The 23,406-nt window shown below is 32.4% G+C and overlaps 2 protein-coding genes across 2 annotated transcripts in view; one reads left to right on the top strand and one right to left on the bottom strand.

Annotated features, from left to right (window-relative positions):
* Nucleotides 1-1,725, bottom strand: part of LOC129217597 (ubiquitin carboxyl-terminal hydrolase 3-like) — a 29,779-nt gene extending 28,054 nt beyond the window's left edge. Inside the window, exon 1 of the mRNA XM_054851923.1 lies at nt 1,591-1,725. Within this exon, the coding sequence (XP_054707898.1) occupies nt 1,591-1,675 (85 nt within the window). The 5' untranslated portion in view covers nt 1,676-1,725. The remainder of the gene's footprint in view (nt 1-1,590) is intronic.
* A 451-nt stretch (nt 1,726-2,176) lies between these two features.
* LOC129217595 (myotubularin-related protein 10-B-like) overlaps nt 2,177-23,406 on the top strand; it is a 44,638-nt gene continuing 23,408 nt past the window's right edge. Inside the window, exons 1-5 of the mRNA XM_054851922.1 lie at nt 2,177-2,512; nt 5,323-5,517; nt 17,325-17,391; nt 20,274-20,350; nt 20,446-20,499. Of these exons, the coding sequence (XP_054707897.1) occupies nt 2,360-2,512; nt 5,323-5,517; nt 17,325-17,391; nt 20,274-20,350; nt 20,446-20,499 (546 nt within the window). The 5' untranslated portion in view covers nt 2,177-2,359. The remainder of the gene's footprint in view (nt 2,513-5,322; nt 5,518-17,324; nt 17,392-20,273; nt 20,351-20,445; nt 20,500-23,406) is intronic.

Below are 23,406 nucleotides of genomic sequence, written 5' to 3'. Positions count from 1 at the left end.
ATTCTATCATTGTAACTATTGAACAATGAGATAGTATTGTTGTTGTTTAGACTATATAAACAATAATTCAAACAATGTTCAAACGTGACAAATATGTCGAGTCTGTAACATGTTCATAAACGTGCAGTTCTTTAGTAAATAATTTGGTAAAAAATACTTTTACCTTTTTAAAAATTATTTTAGTGCTTAAATGTATTATAGATAAACTGAGACATAGTAGAAAACCTTCATTAGGCAAGAATAGTTATTACTTTCACAGAAAATGTAAAGATAGTTTAAGCAAAAATTTCCATGTTTTTTGAGTGTAGAGTCTGTAACATGCTATATATCTTCCTATATCTTTAGAAATTCAACACAAATCTAAAATTTTCTATGCTATGACATAAGTACACATAGGACTAATCATTTACAAAAAGTTTAACTTTACTATTTGCACTAATCATGAGTAGGAGGCTAAAACATCCTTATGAAGTGTAGAGTCCGTAACAGCTAAATACTGTGAAATACCCCTAAAATGTCTCTACATTTTTCAAAGTTTTTTCAACATGGTAAAAAAAGGTCAGCGTGGTATTTTTACAAGCAGGAAAATGAAAGAATAGAATGCAAATACTGTCCTCAACTTTACAAACATCCAAATGCAACAAAATAAAAAGTCATAATAAAGTTCTTCAATTATCCTGCTGATGTAAAAAAAAAAAAATAAATCTTGGTGGTCATATTGAGAACCTCTTCAAGCAATCTGAGGTCTTTCAAAAAAAAAAAAAAACAAGTGAACATGAAACAGCCTTTTTCAGACATGGATTCTAGCCAACAACTGCATTATTTTTTCTAAAAACAAATAAACTATTGCTAGTTAGTGTGAGCATAACTTATTTGAATTTTAAAAATAGGTAATTTTGCAAAACTAAAATGACTTAACTTCATTTAAATTCATTAATGCCTAAATATTTTCAATTAAAAATTATTTACTCTGGGTAATAAAAACTCGAGTATTTTAAATCTATAGGTATAAAAATAGAACAATACGGCCTTTTTTGCGGATAGATATGATCTTTTTTTTTCACCGCAGACAGAAACAATCTTAGGAATTGTGCAGGGGGGACAAGAAATGAGAGGGAGGAGAAATAATGGCCTTTAAGAAATTGAAAATAATTCAGTAGATCAAGAAATCGACAAGTTATAAATCAAACTTCAAAGCTACTTTCTAATAGGTTAAATAAAATATTTCAACAAAGAATGGTTCATTTATAGATTTTTTTTAATTAATTTTAAAACCGTTTCGAATTTTAAAAATGCTCAGTGGAGATTTTTAGAGGAAAAAATCAAACAGCATTCAATACAAAGGAGTTTTCTTGCACGATGAACATCTCAAGGAAAAGTCTCGGGGGGGCTGGGGGGAATTATAAGTGTTTATTCGAAGTATTCGAAGAAAGCTGAGACTATTTAAATGATGTCAACAACAAAGAAAATTAGACAACACGTGAATAGCAATTTTTCTATAGAATCCTTTCTATGCGTGCAAAATATTAATCAACTATGTTTCAGACCGATATTTCTAAATTACAAAGCACAAATGTTTAAAATAATTACTAGAACATATCCATTCCGTCGATGACAAATCTTTTTTCACCGTTTTAATTATTTTAACGTGATTACTTAGATGAGGACATTCCATTTCAGCATGGATTTCATAACAAAGTCCTCATAAAGCTACCAATAATAGAATAGATACGTTCGTGCGACCACCACAGCAGCAATCAACAAACGCATAATATAAAATAAGTAGAGATATCACTTTTTGTGATTATGTGAAACTTTGTAGTTACGAAATTCGCCACGAGATTGTTAATGCATGTGCAGAACATTTCTATTATAAAACTAGATTATTTGAAAGAATAGGGCATATAAATTCAGCTTTAGAGCTTATTTTATTTCCTTCTATGCTTCATTTTTTACACAAGAAGCTGTAAAATTCATTTTATACATCATATTTCATATCCCATAGCATACTTCATTGTGTTGAAAAAAGAAAACTAAGTCCTAAATTGAGTTTAAAGTAATAATATAAACGGCAATATAGATCAAAGAAATGTCAAAAAGTATTGTTTTTAATACCAAAACTAAACAATCATCCGAAACTACATCACTACTTCAACTTTCATTTTATTGATGTTGCTTCTTGTTATGAATGAATTTTGCAGGTGTTGTAATGAGATACGCCTATGTGTACCTAAATAATAAGTAAATCTTTATACAATTTACCTTCAACGAGTTCTTTGTTTGAGAAATGATTACTTGAAAGTAAAATGAGCTTCTTATTTTCTATAATAGTGCTCAGTATTTTAATTCAAAAGTAATAATGACAGCGAACTGGTTGAAAGAATTAAAATCTCGGTCCAATTCTGTCAAAACTTTTAAGTCTTACGTTGATTTAAATCCCGATGAAAAAGAAGAAGAAACTAATTTCAAGCAAGTAAAAAATTCTTCGGATTTGAATGACTTAAAGAAAAAGGTAAATAATGATTTAAATTTTTTTAAATATATGCTAGCAACCTACTGAACCATCAAGTGTCGTGAGATCACTAAATACTTACGGAGTTGTGTTGATTAAAATTTTTGACCTTTCTTTGTTTGTTGTAAAGTAAAAATTGGAATATGCTTTTCCCTTAAAGCTTTAATACTTCTAATCTTAACATTTCTTGATTTTACATAATTTTTGTTTCTATTTATACACATATTTTAAATCTTATCTTTAAGAGAAAAAAAGCGAATGAAAATCTATCATTAACGTTTTTAAAAATTTGATGCATTTTCATCTATCGAAGTAATTTTACTCTGAGAAATATTTTGTGCATTTCCTACTTCCTATGCTTCCTGCCTGTGATCTTTCACTTTTATTTGGGAAAATATTTGTGTAACTTTTCTTAGTATTTGCTTTTTCATGTACCTGTTTTATTTATTAAGTACAATTGTGATTAAATTGTGTTTTTCCTAAAATTAATCTTCATTTTTTTTTAAGTAATATCGTTTTTGGAGAAAGAAGTATTTTGAATTGTGCTGCATTACATTTCCAATAAAATCAGCATCTTATAGAACATTGAAAGTAACCAAGGATATAATCAACCTCCAGCTTTAGCCACTTTTACTTAAAAAATCTGGGACAACCAGGGTTGCCAACGTCCCTGATTTGAAAGGACTGTCTCCGACACAGGCGTCAAGGGAGGCGACTATCCCCTAATTTTCAAAATCAATGAAACCTTGTCTCTACACTTTTCTAAGTTCAGAATAAACCATCAATCAAAAAATACTAATATATTGATGAATTCATCTGTTCAAACAATGAAGAATTTACTCAAGTCACATTGTTATTTTTATGAAAATTAAAGTGGACCTTTGAATTGGATTTAGAGAATCTCTACTGAGGCCATCTGTCCCAATTTTCATGAAGAATATTTAATCAATAATGTCGTTAAAATTCAGTATTATAGCCTAGTTTTCCAAAAAAAAATTAAAACTTTAAGGGCACTGTCCACCTAACTCCGACATCCCCTCACCCATCTCCTGTGACCCCCCCCCCTTTTCTTGTGCACCAGCCCACCCTGTATTTGGGAAAACTGTCCTTCATCCCGGGAACTTTGATACAGAACAGCTAAAGTCCAATTTTCTGCAAAAGAGCCATAATTTACAATTACAGGCAGTTAATGAAACATTATCTTACGACGAAAATAAATGAAAGAAAAACACCTAATGTGAAATAAAAAGTGATGAGAGAATCATGAGTGGTAGCAAATGTAAAAATTGTTTAAAGCATAATGTCTTCATACGTTATGAAGTTTAATGTTAGTGTTCTGCTCTGTTAGTTAAAGCAGAAACTCATTATAACTATCAATTCAACAAATATAAGTTGCAATAAAATTGATCACAACTTGAAGACACATACAAAAGCAACGACCAGCAACAGGCTCTGGGCCCAGCTAGACTGGTCCTAGTCAATTTACAATCCCCAGTGAAGATCAATGGCCCTCTTAAAACTATCTACTCCCTTGCTCATTACCACCTCTTCCGGTAAACTGTTCCAAGGTTCCACTACCCTGCTATAATAATAATTTTTCCTAATATCCATGTTAGCCTGAGATTTAAATAGCTTAAAACAATGACCCCTTGTCCTGTTTTCAGTGCTTAACTTCAGCCCCGTAACATCTTTCATTTTAATAAATTTAAACAACTGAATCATGTCCCCTCGGTCGTTTCTTTGCTTAAGACTGTACATTTTTAACCTTCTAAGCCTGGAATCATAGTCTAAGTGAGAAAGTCCATTTATTAGCCTTGTAGCTCGCCTTTGAACCCTTTCCAATACATTAATGTCTTTCTTAAGATAAGGAGACCAAAACTGAACAGCATACTCCAAATGAGGTCTTACCAAACTTCTATATAAGGGCAGAAGAACTTCTTTAGATTTGTTTGAAATAGATCTATTGATAAACCCAAGCATAAAAAGTTGAAAAGAATCGTTACAATAGTAAAATCCAATATTAATTATGATAGCTTGAAAAAATTAGGTTTTTCAACATAATATTGGAATAATTCAATTTTATGTTGGAATTTTTCTCATTAATATTTAAAAAGAAAAACAACTGCAGTGGTAAAAAATGTAGTTTGTATTCATATGCTTATGTTTAATGATGTATATACAGTAAAACCCCTTCAATGTGGACACTAACAGGACAATTTTTTCTTTGTCCACAATAGAGGGGGTGTGTGTCTGCAGGACAGGGGTTTATTTATGTTAATTTCCTTGGAATTGGGGGAATTAAAAACTGTCAGCATAAGAGAGGTGTCCGCACTTGAAGGGTGTCTGTTAGAAGGGTTTTTTCTGTATATTCCTTTTTCTTTGTGAATATGAGTGAGAAAAATTTAACATCAAACTTAAGGTTGTGAAACTTCGAATTTCAGACTTCATTCCTCTTTTATGAAACACTCCCTTCCCCTTTAGAAACCTGTCATGTATTTAGTTTTTAAATTTGTAAATTAAATGATCCTACAGCTTGGATTATCAAATTTAGTGTTTTCATTTAGGGTACTAAACATTAGACTTTTTAAACAAAAAAGGTTTGAAATGTAACTATTGTAGGATACTTATAAATACTTTATTTTGTGCCATTATTAAAATTTTCAATTTTTTCTGTGTAAAAATGAACACTTTGGGGGGGGGGGAGGGGGTCCCAACATTTCCAGATATTTTCCAGCACTAACCCTTCTCTAATCAAGATAATGTTTGCTGTTCTGCAAATAAATTTTTCAGTTTGTATCTTTATTTTTCAGGCTGAAGAGTATAATGTTGAACATGATCCATATCCCAAGCCCAATCTATTGCCTGGAGAAGTAATAATATCAGAAGCTGAAAATGTTTTAAAATTCAACACTTTGAGTGAGCTGAATCGTGGAATATCTGGAGTTCTGTTATGCACAAATTTTAAATTGAGCTTTCTTACTGCTGAAAACTTTCCATCAAATCTGGTAAGTCTTACGTTTTCCAATAGGTTTTGTTAGTATTACTGGATATTATTTAAACATAATTTCTTTAAGTCCTATTCTTACTTAATTTTCATACATACTTGCTTTTCACTATTTGCATATAAAGTTCCTATATCTGTGCCTTGAAACAACACCAACAGGGCCAGATCAAGGATTTGGAGGCCAATAGGCATTAGAAGTGATGGGGCCCCCTAGAGCGCACATATTTTTCTTGTATACAAACAGGGAAGGAGTGCTCGCTTTTTTTTTTTTTTTTGTATTTTTAACGTTGATATTTTTCCGGGGCCCCTCAGAACCTCGGGGCCCCTAGGCTACTTCCTACGTTGCCTATTTAGTAATCCGGCGCTGAACACCAACCAGTGTAACATTCTGACCAAATTTAATTGGTGGTTATAAAATAACTTGAGCTGTTCAAAGGCCTCTGGTAAGTCATGTATTGGACAAACATTACCAAATTTCATGGTCGTACATTGCAGGCCATGGGATTTCGATTTCTGCAGTTAGAAAATAGGACCAAATGTTGACGCCAGGGGAAATTTTGTTGCTTTAAAAGTCTATTCCTGTGAATACAGAAGAATTCAATGCCAAGAAATGCAGCAGACATCAATTTTATTTTCTACAAATGGTTGTTGCTTGCAACAACAAACAATTTGATGCAGTGTCCTCATATAGTCAACTCTCGATAACTCCCAAAGGACTGGCTAAAATGTTCAAGTTATTGGTATTTCAAACTATGGGAAGTTTTCCACAAGAGGCTCAAGAGTTTGGGACCAGATGAAAACTTTAAAATAAAGGGATATTTGAGTTATAAGCTTCGAGTTATCGAGATTCGAGATTCAATTGTATTGAGTTCTAATAATCAAATTTACTTATATCCTATTGTTATTTTTTCTACTGTAAGTATTTTATTTAGTGCTAAACAACCAATGTGACTTGTAATTGAAGCATATTTAAAATTATTTTAAATTTTCTGCATATTCCAAATGATACAAATACGAATGTGACGACCAGCAACAGGCTCTTGGCCCAACTAGGCTGATCCTAGTCAATTTATTAGTCCCCAATGAAGATCAATGGCCCTCTTAAAGCTATTCACCCCCTTGCTCATTACAACCTCTTCCGATAAGCTGTTCCAAGTGCCCACCACACAACCCTACTAAAGTCATAGTTTTTCCTTATTTCCAGGTTAGCCTGAGATTTGAATTAGTGATGTGCCGGATCGTTAAAAAAGTAGATCTGCGGATACGGATACGGATCATTAGTGTCAAAATCTGCGGATACGGATACGGATCTCTTTTTTTTTTTACACAATTCAACTATCCAAGTGTAAAATTTGTTGCGGAAGGTATTCCCGTCCGAATAATGGCAGTTCCTTAAAAAGATGTCAACTATGATTGACTGAATGATATGAAAATGTCAAGGCTATGATTTTCTCTTTAAAGAAATCTCCGTTAAAATTGAGAGAGAATGGGCCAGCGCTGCATTAATGCTTAGATGGAATGTGAAAAATTATTTCTACCTTGCTCGGTAGATGTAGGATACAGGAACAAGAGTGTAAAGCTGCTACTGGACAGGCTAGAAATAATTTTTTGCATTTAATTTCAGCATAAATGCAGCGCTGACCCATTCCATCGAACTTACTCCAACCGACGAAATACAGAGCCGGGAACACCTTTACAAACAGTAAATACAATAGAGAATTTAATCTCACTTTTTTGGAAGGATGCCAAGAAAAACAAAAATGAAGAATAACAGAAACCCCAAATCAATAACAAAAACTAATATTAAATTAAAAATTAAAAAACCAAAACATGTCCCAGAGAGCCAACCTCATATTAAGATGAATTTCGCGGGTCAAATTACACATTTGTTAACAAATATGAACTGACAGCAGGAAAAATTTTAAATAATTGAGCTTTTTCTCCTTATCTTCCGACTATGAAATCACTACCAATCACGCGTATAAAGGCTTAGAATTGCATTTAACATTTACTTAACAAGATTGTAGCTCCTACTGTATATCAGTTGGAAGTTTCAAATAAATATCAAACGCAAAAAACTTCGTTCTTTCAATTAGGGCCAAAATTTTTAACGTACGGGTAAATTTTTACTACCCTTATTGTGAAAAACGTTAAGTCGATTTTTAATTGATATCTCAGTTTTTAATTAAAGTTCTACAAAAACGAGGCCAAGCTAACAACACTTTCGATCAAGTCACCTTTTGAACGAAAAATGAACTATCAAAATCGGTTATCTGTTTAGGAGCTACGATGCCACAAAAAGACACACTGATACACACTTTTAAAACTTATCTCCCCTTCCTTTTTGCAACAGGGGGGGGGATACAAATTGGCTTCTGAAATGATACCTTAAAATTTTTTAGGATAGAAATGATCCGTTTAAGATCCGCCAAAAAAGTAACGGATACGGATACAGAACTTTATTTTCCCTCGGATATCTGCGGATACAGATACGGATATCCGGAACATCACTAATTTGAATTGCTTAAAACAATGACCCCTTGTCCTGCTTTTGGTGCAAAAATTTAATCCATTAACATCATTCATTTTGATAAATTTAAACAACTGAATCATGTCTCCTCTGATCCTCCTCTGCTCCAGGCTATACACAGGCGCGGATCCACGGGAGGGGAACTGGGGGAATGTTCCCCCTTCAAAATCCCAAGTGTACCTAAAAATTTTCAAAAAAGAGTACGGGAAAATAATTCCGTTTTTCAAAACTTGAACTATAAGAAAGGCGCCAGAAAAAGTAAGGAGAGAATTTCAAAAGCGGATCTAAAAAGAGGAACTGCTGGAATGTCCCCCCCCCCCCACACACACTTTAGAACGTGAACTAAGGCACCAGGAAAAGCAATTAGGCTACAACAGAAACGGATCCATGGAGAGAACTGGGGGAACCTTCTCCTCCCCTCAAAACCCCCATATATACCTAAAAATTTTCACAATAGAGTGTAGAAAAAATCTTCTGTTTTATAGAACTTAAACTCGAGGAAACGCTCCAGAAAATTCGATCAAACAATAGCAGAGGCGGATCCCTGGAAGGGAACTGGGGGAACGTTCCCCTTCCTCTAAATTCTCATGTGTACTTAAAAATTTTCACAACGTATTACAGTGAAGTTCTCCAGTTATATAGAACTTTAGCTTGAAGAAAGGCGCAAGAAAAAGATAGGAGAGAATTGCAAAAGCGGATCTAAAGAGGAGAACTGGGGAATGTTCTCCTCTTCCCTGCATAAAAATAAATAAATAAATAAAGACAAACCTGTTTAAACTGTTTTTTGCATTTATTTGGTGAAGGATTGATCATTATATTTAAAGCTACTGCAATTCAGTGGCGCTATTAGAGGTGGAGGTTGGAGGGGGGGGGGGGACACAGGGCGACAGGATCCGTGATCCCCCAGAAGGCCGAGTAGAATGTTTTTGTAAAACATTTCCTATAATTAAAGAGAACAATAGAACGTACCTTGGAAACAGTCGCCTTTTTTAGTCGGTCTAAAAATAAGAAAGTCTTCATAATGTCGGAAGTCCGCTTCCTCTGCCAATACCTTTAAAGTGCGTCTCAAATCTTGTTTTCAGGACTTCAATTTTGAAAATTTTAAAGGGGAGAACTACCTAACACCTCGCATTCTAATAACATCGAGAATCGTTTAAAATTGCTTTTTTGGAGCTTCAATTTTGAAAAATTGCCAAACCCCTGACGTTACCAAATATGGTCTACAGTCATTTTTTTTAAGATGTCGATAACGAAAAATTTCTGGACAAGGGTCCGAATGCTCCTGTAGAAAATCTGAACATTAAAAAATTAAGGTTTTGAAAAATTTAATGGGGAAAGCGTTTAAATCCTTTATCACCGAATATCGCTCAAAAACTTCGTTTTCTAGGACTTCAATTTCGAAACATTTTTTGGGAAAAGCCCCAGAACCGTACTGCTTGATGTACTGTCAAAGTTAGTCTGTAACTGCATTTTTGGAAATTCAATTTCAGAAAATTTAGCGGAGGGATTTTCGATTTAAATCTATTTTACAAAAAAACGGAGGCAGCCCCCCAAAAAAATCCCATCTCTGACCCTACCGTCAATAAATATCGCCTATAATTGCGTTTTTAAAACTTTAATTTCCGCAGGTGGCCCCCAAACCTTTCTTTTTCATAACATCACCAGAGGCCGTCTAAAACTGCGTCCTTAAGACTAAAATTTCAAAATTTTTTTTCAACAACCGCCCTATCAAATGGTGAAAATTTTGAAAGTGCACCCTCTATAAAACTTTTGTGGTTGAACCACTGGTGCAAATATTATTTCCTTTAAGCACATACAAATAGAAAAATGAACAAACTTTTTAAACTAATTATTTAAGAATTGCACTTTTAGAATTTGTAATGAATACATTTTTTTCATAAGAGGCATTAAGAAGCAGTAGATACGTTGTAAAACTCAATATTTATGGTTATTTTTTAATGAGTAATTTCATATAACTCCCCCCCCCCCCCCCATAAACATACTTGCTAGAAAAGTTCCCCTCCCAAATCCATAGTCTGGATCCGCCCCTGGCTATACATATTAAGCGTATTAAGTCTGGTATCATAATCTAAATTTGAAAGTCCCCTTACTAGTCTAGTTACCCTTCTTTGAACCCTTTGCAATAGACAAATATGTTTCCTCAGATAAGGTGACTGAAACTGCACAGCATACTCCAATTGGGGTCTTGGTCTTACTAAACTCCTATATAAAAACAGAAGAACTTAGATTTGTTTGAAATAGATCTATTGATAAACCCAAGCATTCTGTTGGCTTTGTTACTTGCAATGCTGCACTGTTGACTAAACTTGAAGTCCTGATTTATTAAGATACCCAAATCAATAACATTTTCTGTCTGACTAATGATTGAACCCTGTAAATGATAACTTGTACGCTTGTTTCCATGACCTAAGTGTAGCACTTGACATTTCCCTACATTAACTGCCGTACCCCACTAATCTGCCCACTTAGTAATACAGAGCTGCCAAGTGCTCCGTTTTTCCCGGAGTTTCTCCGATTTTTATTGCATACTCCAAAAATCCGATTTATTCCAAAAAACTCCGATTTTTCGACTTTTCTTCACTTTTCGTTTTCAGATGAAATTTCCTTATCCTTGAAGGCAGGAATTATGTACAAACTCAACAAAAGAGAAGACAATTTGATGCTTTGGAAGCATTAGTATCAGGATAAACAAGAAAATTATTTAATATTCTCAAGATATTTAAATAATTTTCTTGAGAAATGAAAAAAATCATACTATTTAAAATTTCATCTTATCCTCACTGCTTTGGAAGTTATTGTGCTAAATATTCTCAATTAAATTGTAGTTTCATGAGGATTTTAAGTTACAGTTGAACCTTGATATCTCGAACCTCCTTATCTCGAAACCCTTGATATCTCGAAAAAACATTTTCCCCCTGCATTTTCTATAAAAACCCTTATGTATTTTCCATAGTTATCTCGAAATTTACTTTTCGAAACCCTTGATATGTCGAAATTTTTGCACAGAAGCAAGTTTCAGTGGTCGTTTTTCTTTGGCAATTTTTGTAGTAAAACCAGTTCCAGGGACCAGTTTTCATCTTTCTTCTTGGAAACTTTGTGATTAGGGGATTGAAGCAAGATAATAGGGAAGTGTTGGTATGAAAGGGGTGCTGTGTTTTCCCAAGAGTTTAGAATCTTTGTGCATTTCTCTCGAACATGTTGTCCACTTTGGCCTGTTTATGCACACTCCGGCTTCACCCCGGGTTCAAGCGGAAGGGAGATTGCAGCCAGGTTGATGGGAAGACCCGTTTTTGTCAAATCGTGGATTCTTCTTTACGTTCCCATCAGTCCATCCGCTTACGTTCCCATCAAAATATTGTACAATATCTTTTTTTGTGTGTGTGTGTGTCTTTTTTATAGTTAAATTGAGCATTAAAAAACATATTGCTTTTTCTGAAAATAATTTGGTGCATAATGGGTTAATTACTTATCACGACTACACTGTGAATCATATTATATTGCAATAATGAATCCTATTATTTCATCCTTTTCATTTATTACTTGAATTTCATAAATTTAATCAAAAATAGCTTGTGACAAATGCAATAGCTTTTACTAATTTTGACTGGGGATCAGCATTGTGAGAACTAGCATTAATCAGTAAAATTGTGTAAAAATATGTCTGGATCTTTTAAATACATTTCTAATTTAAAATTTTTGCCTTTTGTGATTGTCAATATCATAGCCCCACTTAAGGGGTGGGTTTTTAGGGTTCCAATCCCCTCCAAAATTTTCACAACTGTTCCGAAATATGCTTTTATTATCCTTTTTTTTCTGAAAAAACTGTTTCAAATTGATTTGTTTTAATTAATTTATTTTAGTTTTCAATTTCATTCAAAAATAAAATTTTTATTGACGAAACACATATACAGAACTTCATCCCTAGTAATTACTTGTAATTGTAACTTCTTGTGGGAAACATCCGCCAATAATCCTTCAATGTAGGTGGAGGGAATTCCCTCCTGTATTGAACGCGGCTTGAAGCCGGGTTGGATGCATAAAACGCCCTTATTCCGCGAATCCGGGTTGACGCTGGGTTGAATCCAGCTGCATAAACAGGGCCTTTGAGGATAGGGGGTTGATTTTTCGCCAGTCAGTTTTCAAGTGAAAACGGAAAATGCGTTCCTCATTTTCATCATTCTGCTTTTTTAACTCCTACAAAATGGCTGCTGAAAACTTTTTTGAATGTGGGGAGCTACTAGTTGAAGATAAGAATTTTTAAATTTTTAGGTGAAAAACCAAGTTGAAATTGTTGTTCATTTCAAAATCTCTTCCTGTGCACTTTCGACAATTATAAAATTTCAAATCTAGTAAAATATTGAAGACTACTTTATTGATCGTAATTCAAAGTGGTCTCATAGTACATATATAAATGCATATAGCATACGTGTGTGTAATTGTGAGAGATTCCAGTGCAATTTTTTTAAAACCTTGATAACTCAAAAACTCGATATCTCGAATTTTTTTCCCGTCTAGAGAGATTTGAGATATCGAGGTTGTACTGTATTTGTATGGAACAAGTTCAAACATTTCTATCCTAATTTTTGACTTAGTCGCCATATTTGGTCATTTTGTGAGATTTAAGCACTTAAGTCTCTTTTAGTGACCTAGTTTCCAAAAACGGAATAAGATGCATTTTGCAATGAAAACTATCGCGAAAATAATTCAAAATGGGCCTTTTTTTTAAGAAAATTCTTAATTATTTTCTTGAAATATGCAAAAAAATTTTTTTCAGAATATTACTTTATCCTCATTGGTTTAGATGCTAATCTACTAAATACTGATTATTTCATCTAAATTATAGTTTTTAAGGATTATTAATTATTTATAGTTACTTTTTTGCAACTAATTCAAAAATCTATTACCCTATTTTTTTCGTAGTCGCCATGTTTGGTCATCCGCAAAATGTAAGTAGACGAGACTATAAATTGCCTAAGTTTCCGAAAATAGAATTGTATATTTATCTCAATACAAACTATTAAAAATAACATGCAATGCAAAAAAAAAAAGAAAGAAAAATATGTTTTTTTAAAGGGAAATTTTATTTGTATTTGATCTTCATTGTCTTGGAGGCTTTGTAGAAGCTATTTCATTTGAACTGCCGTTTCCTGTTGACTTCTCATTTATTTATTCTTTTTGCAGAAAGGATCAGAAACCTATTCTAACTTAAATTTTCCATATGTAAAAAAAGTATTGAATAATACTCTTTTAGAATGTGCAAAGTCCTATTCATTAATTTATTTTGAAAGTTGTAAAAACTCCCCCCCCCCCCCCCTTTGTGTTTCAAAATTTAGCGATAGTGTTGGCCACTAAAATTTTGAGGTCTAGTGGTCACTTGGAAAATTCCTGAGAATTGATCTTTACTATGAAGTTACATAAGAGCTCTGCTTCCAAGCACGAGAAGTAAATTGTGTATTTTATTCTTCAATATGTTCTCATGCAATGCATTTTTAATACACGTATATGCATTAAAAAATATTTAAAAACAGGGTGCAGTTTTATTAAATCAAACAGTCATGTTTTTTTTTTTACTTTTCAATATGTAGCTACGTAATGCTTTTTTTTTTTGGTAAAATAATTTCATTTTAATCTTGGTTGTAGCTTTGCTGAAAATCAAACATGAAAATTCAGAAAAGCATAATAATGGTGTTTAAAACTTATAGAAGTTTGTGGTACAGAAGGAAGGCTTAGCAAAGGCCACGATTTCTTGCTCCTATTTTAACCCTCGTTGCTCCTATTTTTTCCCTTCATTGCTTCTATTTTTTTATCTTGAGGTTGGCAGCTATGGTAATATAATCTAAATAATGATGCTTGAGCTGTTCCAAAGTTCGCTAGCCTTAAGGCTAAAACTTAAGAGCCTGAAAATAATTGAAAAACTTTTCAGCCACTTTTTATCAAACCGATTTTTTTCAATATTGAACGCTGTTGTTCCATAGTACAGATATATTTCTTTTATGCTTTGAAATTAATAACATAGATTTTATTAAAAACCTTATATTTTAAAACTTTATAACTTTTAGCCCATTATTTTTATGTTTAAGCTTAAATAAGATAGGTTTTACATCACCTGATATCAGGCCTTAATTTCTTCAAAAGAAGTGTGTGCAGTGGCGTAGCTACACTTTCTGCCACCCGGGGCGGTTCCTCAAGTTGCCGCCCTTTATGATGGGAAATAGTTGACACATTAAAGAGTCGAAAGTATTTTAATGTGATTTTAATAAACAAGAAAAGAAACTTATTTTTTTCCCTTCTTATTTTTCTTGAAGAAGGGGAAAAAAGGAATCCAGAGCAACACCAAAACATTCCAAAACTTAAGTCAAAATTCGAAATTTTAAGCAATTTTTAGTAACGCTTACAGAAAAGATGCTTGGAGCTTCCACCAGGTTTTTTTTTTAATTAAAATTAGTTTTATGCATTCTTTGGTGAAGTGGGGGGGGGGTCAGGACTTTTCAAGGAAAATTTCCGAAAATGAAGTTTTAAAAAAAGCAATTTTAGGCTATTTTTGGATACGTGAAGACATTGGGGATGGTTCGGGGGCGCTGTCCGGAAAGTTTTTCAACTAAACAGAAAAACACGTAAATGTAGGAGACTGTCTAGTTGTGTAAGGATCTCTCCTAACTCCAACAGAGACTGGATTTTCCTGCCGAAATATTTTCAAACTTGAAATCAATTTTTGTCTATATTTGGTGCTGTTAAAGAGAATAGGGAACGTTCAGGAGCTCTCTGAAAATTTTTCGAGGACGAAGTTTCAAAAGCGCAATTATAGGCTATCTTTGACTGCAATAGTTTCCAAATGTTTCCAAAAATGTTGGAAGTCAGATGCTTTTTCCGTCTCCCCTTGAAACTTTTTCAGATGATATCCTAAAAACGCGACTTCAGCCATTGTTTGATGTGCAACGTTATAAGAGAGTTCAGAGGGAGGTTTCCCACCCGAAATCTTTTTCGAAACTGTTGCTCATTTTAAGCTCTTCACTACTGAGAAAAAAAGGGTTTGCTGTCTTCCCTCAGAAATTTCTAAAAACAAAATTTGGAGCCAACTGTTATGACATTAGGTGATTTCGTGCACATCTGGGGTCCCTACCTTAGAATTTTTTTGAAGTTTAAGTTTCAAAAACCCAATTTTAAGCTATTGATTGGTGACATTGGATGTAATGGGGATTTTAAAGTTCGAAGTTGATGTCCTAAATACACACTTTAGACTATCTTTAATCATTATACAGAAAGAGTCGAGGCTTGACCGCTCTTATGAATGTGTTGGTATTGAAGTTATAAAAACTCAATCAATATTAGGCTAAAAGATGAGATATGATGGGATGGGATGGGCGTTATCCCTTGGAAATGTTTCGAGACTCAAGGCCTAAAACTGCACTGTTGGGCTGTTTGGTGACGTTAAGGGATAGGAAGTTTCGGTTGCTCTTTCCGAAAATGTAACATTTATTGAGGGTTTAACTACGCAATTTAAAGCTGTCCTCAGTTGATCGAAGTTCTCCGGCCAAAAAACACATTTTAAAACTATCTCTGACACACTTTAGATAACGAAAAGGGGGGGTGTAAATGGAGCCCCCCCCCCCCCCCCAAAGCTGTTTTAGTCTTTTTTGGACAACTTATGGGAGGAAGGGATAGTAAGTGGCTCTCCACCGGAATTTTTTCAAAATTAAAGTCCTGAAATTGCATTTTAAGCTTTGCGACAATAGGAAGAAGCGTAAAGGTCGGGGAAATTTTCCTAATTTAAGGTTTTAGAAACGCAAATTTAGGGTCAATTTAGTTTCTCAAAGGAAGTTATTACTTCCTTTTGGATCCGTGCTTGAGCAACTCACCTAATGTTGACAAACTCAGAAGTTGCCATCCAGGGTACGAGCAAGACTCATCCCCTCCCCTTCCCTAGATCCGGTACTGCTACATTACCAAATTTGAATGATTTTCTTTTCCCTAATAGAGGTCGAAATGTTCTAAGGCTTTGCCTAGAGATCATTTTACTAATTAAAAACCTTTCCTTAAAATAAATGACTGAATGTAAAACTCATTGTATAAAGGAATTGGTTGATATAATACAGTAATACAAGCAATTATTATTCGAGTTGTGAATATTTTTTTTTTATAAAATGAACTTAAAATTCGTTCTGTCTTAGTGAAAATTTTATAGTCAATGACCAATAAAGCAATTGTTGATACAGATAATGCTATCCTGAAAATGAGCAAGAAATCGCCCACCATTTGAGACCTTTCTCTTTTTACTCTTGTTATCACTTTCTTTTAAAAAAAGTTTTTTTTTTTCTTTTTTTAAATACGGTGGTTTTCTAGGAACTTTCTTAAAATCAAGTGGTAGCTTCATCATATAACGAAAAGTTATGAAATTTATTGTTTCCTCTGTAGTAGTTAACCTTAACAGCAAAAGAAAAGAACAAAAACATGGTCCCTTGACTTTACACTACCACCTCCCTCAGTCTGTGGCTTCAGACGAAAGAAGAGAACAAACAAACAGTAGTGCTGAGATGTATACAAGAAAAACACATGTTTTTTGTATTAGAGTAATTTTATTATAATAGTCGTACCAAAACCTTACAATTCGCACTTTTTCTTTTTTGCCTCCAGTAATAGATTAAAAGCATGATTTCCTTATTGGGAAAACAAGTTACATTTTTCGCATCAAATGAGAAATTGCCGCCCCCAAAAAGTGCCGCCCGGGGCGGACCGCCCCCCTCCGCCCCTCCCTAGCTACGCCACTAAGTGTGTGCACTCATCTTAATAATTGTTTAATACTTTTGTAATGATAAAAGGGACAGAGATTGTATTATTTAACCATTATAATTAAAGAAGATATCATTCTTTGCTGAGAGTTGTCTGTTGGTTACTCCCAATGGGCAAATGAGTTTAACCTACTCAAAATATTTGGTGAAAGTTTTCTTTCTTTCTTTCTTTCTTTATTTTTAATCTAATACTATATGACTTGTAATCATCTTTGCATAATATTTTGTTCATCCTTAAAGTATTAAATGCTGTCTCTAAGTTGAATTTCATGTCCATTAGGTGATTTCTTCTAAAGTCACAACAAAAAGTAGTTGTTGCTAAAGTTAGTACCCTAGTCGATATGTATTGCTTGCTGTTTTCCCCAGAGTTTCACATTTTGGTTACTTTTAAACCAAAAAATTATGTAATTAATCATGCTGTATAAAATCATTTATTTTTTACGTTCTTGAAGTATATTTAATTGTTTTTAGTATCAAAAGAATTTACTGCTTGGTGAAAATGATATTTGTTTGATCAATATTGATGCTATCTACCATGGTAAGTTTCATTTGCTTTTTGTTTTTTAAACTACTGAATTCAGGGGCTGATTCAGACTCAAATTGGGTCCACTTTGCAGCCCTTTCACAAAATGATATACTTCTTCATAAAATTTCATGCTGTAAAATTAGACCTTTCACCAAATTTCATTTGCAAAAACAGTTCTTTCATGAATGTTGAGAGCAATCAATTCATATGAAATCAAAACATCAATGAAATAAAGAAAAAAAAAAGCCTCCAGCTTCTCTAAAAACATCATAAGGATTTCAAATTAGATTTGTGATAGCTGGAAGTACTCCTTACGATTGACGGGATTTTTTCCCCAAAAAATATTCCAAAACTAGTTTTTTTTTTTTCCAAAGTTCAAAAAAATTTTTTTCTTTCACAAAATACGAACCTAAAAATAAAAACCTGAATCGACTTCTGGAATTGTCTTAACACAGTGTGATTTGAAAGACATAATGAACAAATAGTTTAATTATCAATCTATCTCTAGGTTAATTATTTAAATAAATTTATCTAAAATGCATGTTTGATACATATTTGAATATGAGGCATGGGGATGTGTGGCATAGATGGTTACATTAGAGGCATCTATAAAGGTTGCTGGAGGTTTTGATCTGTGGACCTTTGCTATGGTAACCTAGTGCTTTTCCACTAAGCCAAAAGGACCTCTAGAGTCGTGGCCAAAGTTGAATTTAATGCTATTAGAGTGTTTGCCACAATTGTTCAAGTTTAGAATAATCATTTAGAAAAAGTCCTCGCTTTCTTCTAACCATTTGTTAGTTAACACCTACATCAGTATCTAAAACCTTAAGCATTTGCTCTCAGTAGTAGTTTGCTAAGTACAGTCACAGTACATTTTCTTCTCTCATGCCTGATTTTTTGAATTAAATTCTGAGCAAGCATTGTTTCTTTTCTAACAGAACTAAACTTTTGCAAACACATTTCTAATGCATGAAAACTCTTAATATGAAATGCAAGATAGATAAATGAAATTTGTTAATATAAAAATGCATTAATTGAAATGCATATTAAGATCAAGACTTTTTTTAACATGCTTTTATTAGCTTCACCTGTTTCTATGTACGTATCTTGTAACGGAATCTTGCAACTCAAATTTCGCCCACTTCCTGAGATTGGATTCTTTTGAAATTTGGCACCCAACCTCAGACCCAATGACAATTCGATATTCTGTTATAAAATTAATTAATTAACTATTAATTGTTAGTTTATTCCAATTTTAATCAATATTTTGGCCTAAATTCCAACAAAGTAAAAAAGGGAAAATCAAAAGAAAAAAACATTAAAAAATGCTCGCAAAAATTATTTTAAAATAGTACCTATAAAAACCTTTGATTTCTCTGCATCAAAGAAAAATTTTTCCATTGTTCCAAGGTAATTAGAACATGAGTTATTATTGTTTTTATCTAATTTCATGCCAAAATTTGGGCGAGCCTTCAATTGGCAATTCATTGCACATCAGGCAATTGTTAAACAATACTTTTATTAAAATGTATATCAAATTTAAATATGATTTCTACACACATACATCCATGACTGAGATAGATTGGCTGAATTAGACAATTACTCGACAGGCAATTTATAATCACAGTTGAATGTTTTTAAGAGTTCAGCTATTGCACTTTAAGGGGTATAGTTATTCTTTTTGGAGATAAAGAGACCCCTTTTCAAATGCTGCCCAAGACCTTTAGTCACTTTTTTTTTGGACAAATTTCATGAATATAAAAGATTTTGAATAATGTTGAAATGAATATTTTTTGTAAAACAAGTTAAACTAAAACAAGAAAATAAAACAATAGATTAAAAAACTAAAAAAAAAAAAAAAAAAAAAAAAAAACATGCTTTTGTAGTAAAATGAACTAAAAAGTAAAAAATAATCTTTGAATGATAGTAATTGACCAAACACTTAATTTTTATGTAATACAAAAAGGCATGGGGGGCTTCTTATCAGTTGTCTTGAATTTCTTCCATTTGTTATCCCTGCAAAAATGTAAATAGACTGCACCCCATGGTTTTTTTTATTGTATTAAAATTATGTGTTTGATCAATTACTATCATCCAAAGATAATTTTTTAGACATTACTACAAAAGCGTGTTTTTTTTTAGTTTTTTAATCTATTATTTTATTTGAGTGAAAGATGGTTTAAAGACAGTTGGAGTTGAATTTATTTGAACATATGCTCAACATTAACATAGATTATTAGTGTGAATGATATTTTTCAAATTGTAAAAAAAAAAAAAGAAAAGAGATTTGTATTTTTTTTTTATTATTTTTTTTTTAATATAAGCTAATTTTTATTGCTTCTAAGTTCTGAACAACTTTTTTTTTTTTGTCCTTAACAATATTTAATGAGGTTTATTTGAACATATGCTCAACATTAACATAGATTATTAGTGTGAATGATATTTTTCAAATTGTAAAAAAAAAGAAAGAAAAGAGATTTGTATTTTTTTTTTTTTTTTTTAATATAAGCTAATTTTTACTGCTTCCAAGTTCTGAACAACTTTTTTTTTTTTTTGTCCTTGACAATATTTAATGAGGTTTCTTTCAACAGTTGTAAAACATTTTGCATAAAAAAATTAGATCCATAATATTCATTTCATGATTTATTTGTTATACTGTTTCTTGGTAATTATTTCCATCACTCCATAATGCGAAAAAATCCTTTTTTTTCCCCCTAACGTTTTGCTTTTTTTCTCCCACTGATTGAGAGCTATGGATTTGCATATGCACTGCAAATGAACTTTTACATAATAAAGTTTCACTGCTTAAAAATTAAATGGCTTTTTTTTCTACAAATTTATTTGAATATTTGTAGCATGCTTTATGTGTAAAGTTCTTTTTCTATACTTTATAGTCTATAATGGAAGAAGGAAAAAGTTAAATGGGAACAATATTGGAACTAATGTTGAAATCATAGAAGTTCATTGTAAAGTAAGAACATTTTGCAAAACTAAGCTACTGTTTGTTATAATTTGTAATCTTGCTGTCAAAGGTATTTAATATTTTGCATCCATTTTGTTTTTCAGGATTTTAGGATTTATACATTTAGTTTCAAATTCTCACCACTAAGGCAAAGATCTGTAAGTAATCAATACTTTCCTTCCTTTTTAAAGGGATTAAATTTGAAAAAAAGAAAAGAAAAACAAATTATGTGTAATGCATACACAGAATCCTAGCTCAGAGATTTTATGTTCAAGCTAAGGTTCTTTATTTCTTCAATCCATTTCTTATTCCGTTTTCTTTATTTTTTATTTTTTTTATTCATAATATTTATAGTTATAGAATAAAATGCTTTAATCTGCTGAAATTATTACAACTAATTTACCTTATGGTTAATAAAATTATGTTATTGGTAAAATTAAGTTATTTGATCGAAAAGTTATAAAAGAAGAAAATTAAAATGCAGCTAATTAAATTTGGATAATTTGTTTATTAACTGTGTACTGTTCTCATAATTTTTAAATATTGAGATGAACTGAAATTATTTTTTTCTAAATATTTTAAAGATAAAATTGTTATTAAACTTGAAATTTTTTCTACGGTGTAGCAAACATATTGGATGTGCTGACCGTTTCATCAAAGGTCTAAACTGGTGAATTCAGTGGTTTTATACAGTATTGCATAGGTATGGTTGGAGTTGCAAAGACTCCTTATTATGCAAAGAAAGGTATTATGCAACTTTCATACCAAGTTTGCTATCCTTTGGTTTATAGGTCAGCAAACATGTTGCTATTAGGAATTATCTATAGGAACTATAATTTATTCTAAGAAATTCTTTTGTCGGTTGGTTGGTTGATTTGATTTTAATGGCTCAAGAGCCCTTGAGGACAATACTGCGCCAAATAATTCATTGTTTTACACTATTTATTTTTCATTTTAGTATACATTTAGGAAATGATAAAAATAAACATATTTTGAGGTAAAAGTCAATTTCAAGCAGTTTAAAATATAAAGTCATTAAAAACATGTAAAAATTTAGAAAAACGGAAAAAACCATATCTTGGCAAAAAAGACTTTGAAAGATACGAGAAGGATAAAATCGCATTATGACGATTCAATCACTAAATTAAAAGGAAGAAACCAATCTCTTAAAGGAAGGAGCATAAATTTCAATCGGGTGGGTCCCCAAGCAACTCCTTCAAAGAAGGGTTAAAATTATTAAAATATTTAAAACGTATTTGATTAAAATTTGGGCAGTTACTTAAAATATGTAACACTGTCTGATTCACATTACATGTAATGCACGTTGGAGCTGGTTCGCGTTATAAGAGGTATTTATAAAGAGAGGTTTTTCAGAGGTTACTTTTGTTTGAAAGCATGATGAAGGAATGACATTTTTATGTTATTGAAGGCTTCCTAAAATGAAGGAAGGGTACAAGGGAGGGGCGACGAGTGCGATCGCCCTCCCTTGAGGCACCTGCAAAGGCAATTCTTCCAAAATGTAAGCCCTAAAACTCAAGCGTTGGCCCTTTATGATGATGTTAAGGAAAGAAATGGGATTCATTAAAGTTTCAAAAAGGGAATTTTAGACGATCTATGACAATGTTAGGAAGAGATGTTTGGAGGTCTTCATACAGACATTTCGCAAAATTTAATTCTTAAAGACGCGAAATTGAAGTTCTAAATCCCAATTTTAGAATACCATTTTCAACGGAAAAGGAAAGGGTTGGAGGACCTCGTGGTAATAATTCTATATTTTAGTTGTTTTAACTAAAAACACTTTTCACCCCCTCCCCAGGGGCAGAAAATGGGGGGGGGGGGCAAGAGGAGGTGGTCACACTCCCAAATTTTTGGAGCAGAATGATAGAAAATGACTGAATTCAATTTATGTAAGTTGGAAATCAATGTTCATTAAAGGAAATATCACTAGTCCTCAGCAACTATTTGATGAAACTCGACACATTCTCAGACTAGAAAAAGTGTTTTTCGTTATTTGGATGATGACTTAGAAATTCATGAAGTATTTTCGGCTTTTTCAGAACATGGAAAACTGATAGAGAACCATGATTAATTTTAACTAAAGAAGACATTGCCTCATATAGACTAATTATTTCACACTTGTGTGCCCAGTGTATCGATGGTATGTCCAATGTGAGAGTCTCATGAAAATGGTGTGGCAGCATGGTTTTCACAAGAAAATTCTTTGATATTTTACATTCACTTTTATGCTCATTTTTTAAGTGTATATTTATTTAATGAGTGTTCATCGCATTCTTCTGCCAGAAACACGTTTCAGCTTCTCAATACATTATATTGCTTTCATAGAAACTTCTTAAAAATGCATGTGATTATTGAATAAAAAAAGACATATCAACCAAATACCTTTTATGGGGTTCTATAATTATGCAATCAAGGAGTGACACATTATAATCTTCAAGAGTTAAAACGATAAAAGTATTTCTCTATAACTTCAAAGCAGTGATTTGACGACTGAAAGAATTATTGCAAAACGATTCTTTCAGTCGTGAAAAAGCTCATGCCCTTTAGCATGCATGACTTCGTTTGAATTTTTATCCAATTTGTTTGCATCGGAAAAAGGTTTTTGAAAAATGCTTTACTCTATCATAATCTATATCTTCAATCCTTTACTCGACTATTCAAACCACAGTTCAATCTAAAATTGATCAGTGCACCATACTACCACAGTTCAATCTACAATTGAAACTGAAAGTAGATTTTTCATAGATGTATATTTCAATCAATCCGCTACTCGACTATTCAAACCACAGTTCAATCTACAATTAATCTGTGCACCCTACTACCACAGTTCAATCTACAATTGAAACTGAAAACAGATTTTTTATAAATATATTTCAATCAATCGTGAAATATTTCAAAAAAATTCTTCCTCCAAGCCAATTTTAAAGAGGCGCGAAAAAAAAAAAAAAAAGGATTGGATTTTGAAAACGAAAAATAAAATGTTTCAACTGTGAGTAAAATTTTTAGCATGAGGCAAGAAAAGTTACAAGCAATATACCAACAGAATG

The sequence above is a fragment of the Uloborus diversus genome, chromosome 2 (genome assembly GCF_026930045.1).
Source record: "Uloborus diversus isolate 005 chromosome 2, Udiv.v.3.1, whole genome shotgun sequence".
Classification (NCBI taxonomy): domain Eukaryota; kingdom Metazoa; phylum Arthropoda; class Arachnida; order Araneae; family Uloboridae; genus Uloborus; species Uloborus diversus.
Note: the sequence above shows the minus strand (reverse complement) of the source record. Positions and strands in the feature narration are given on the sequence as shown.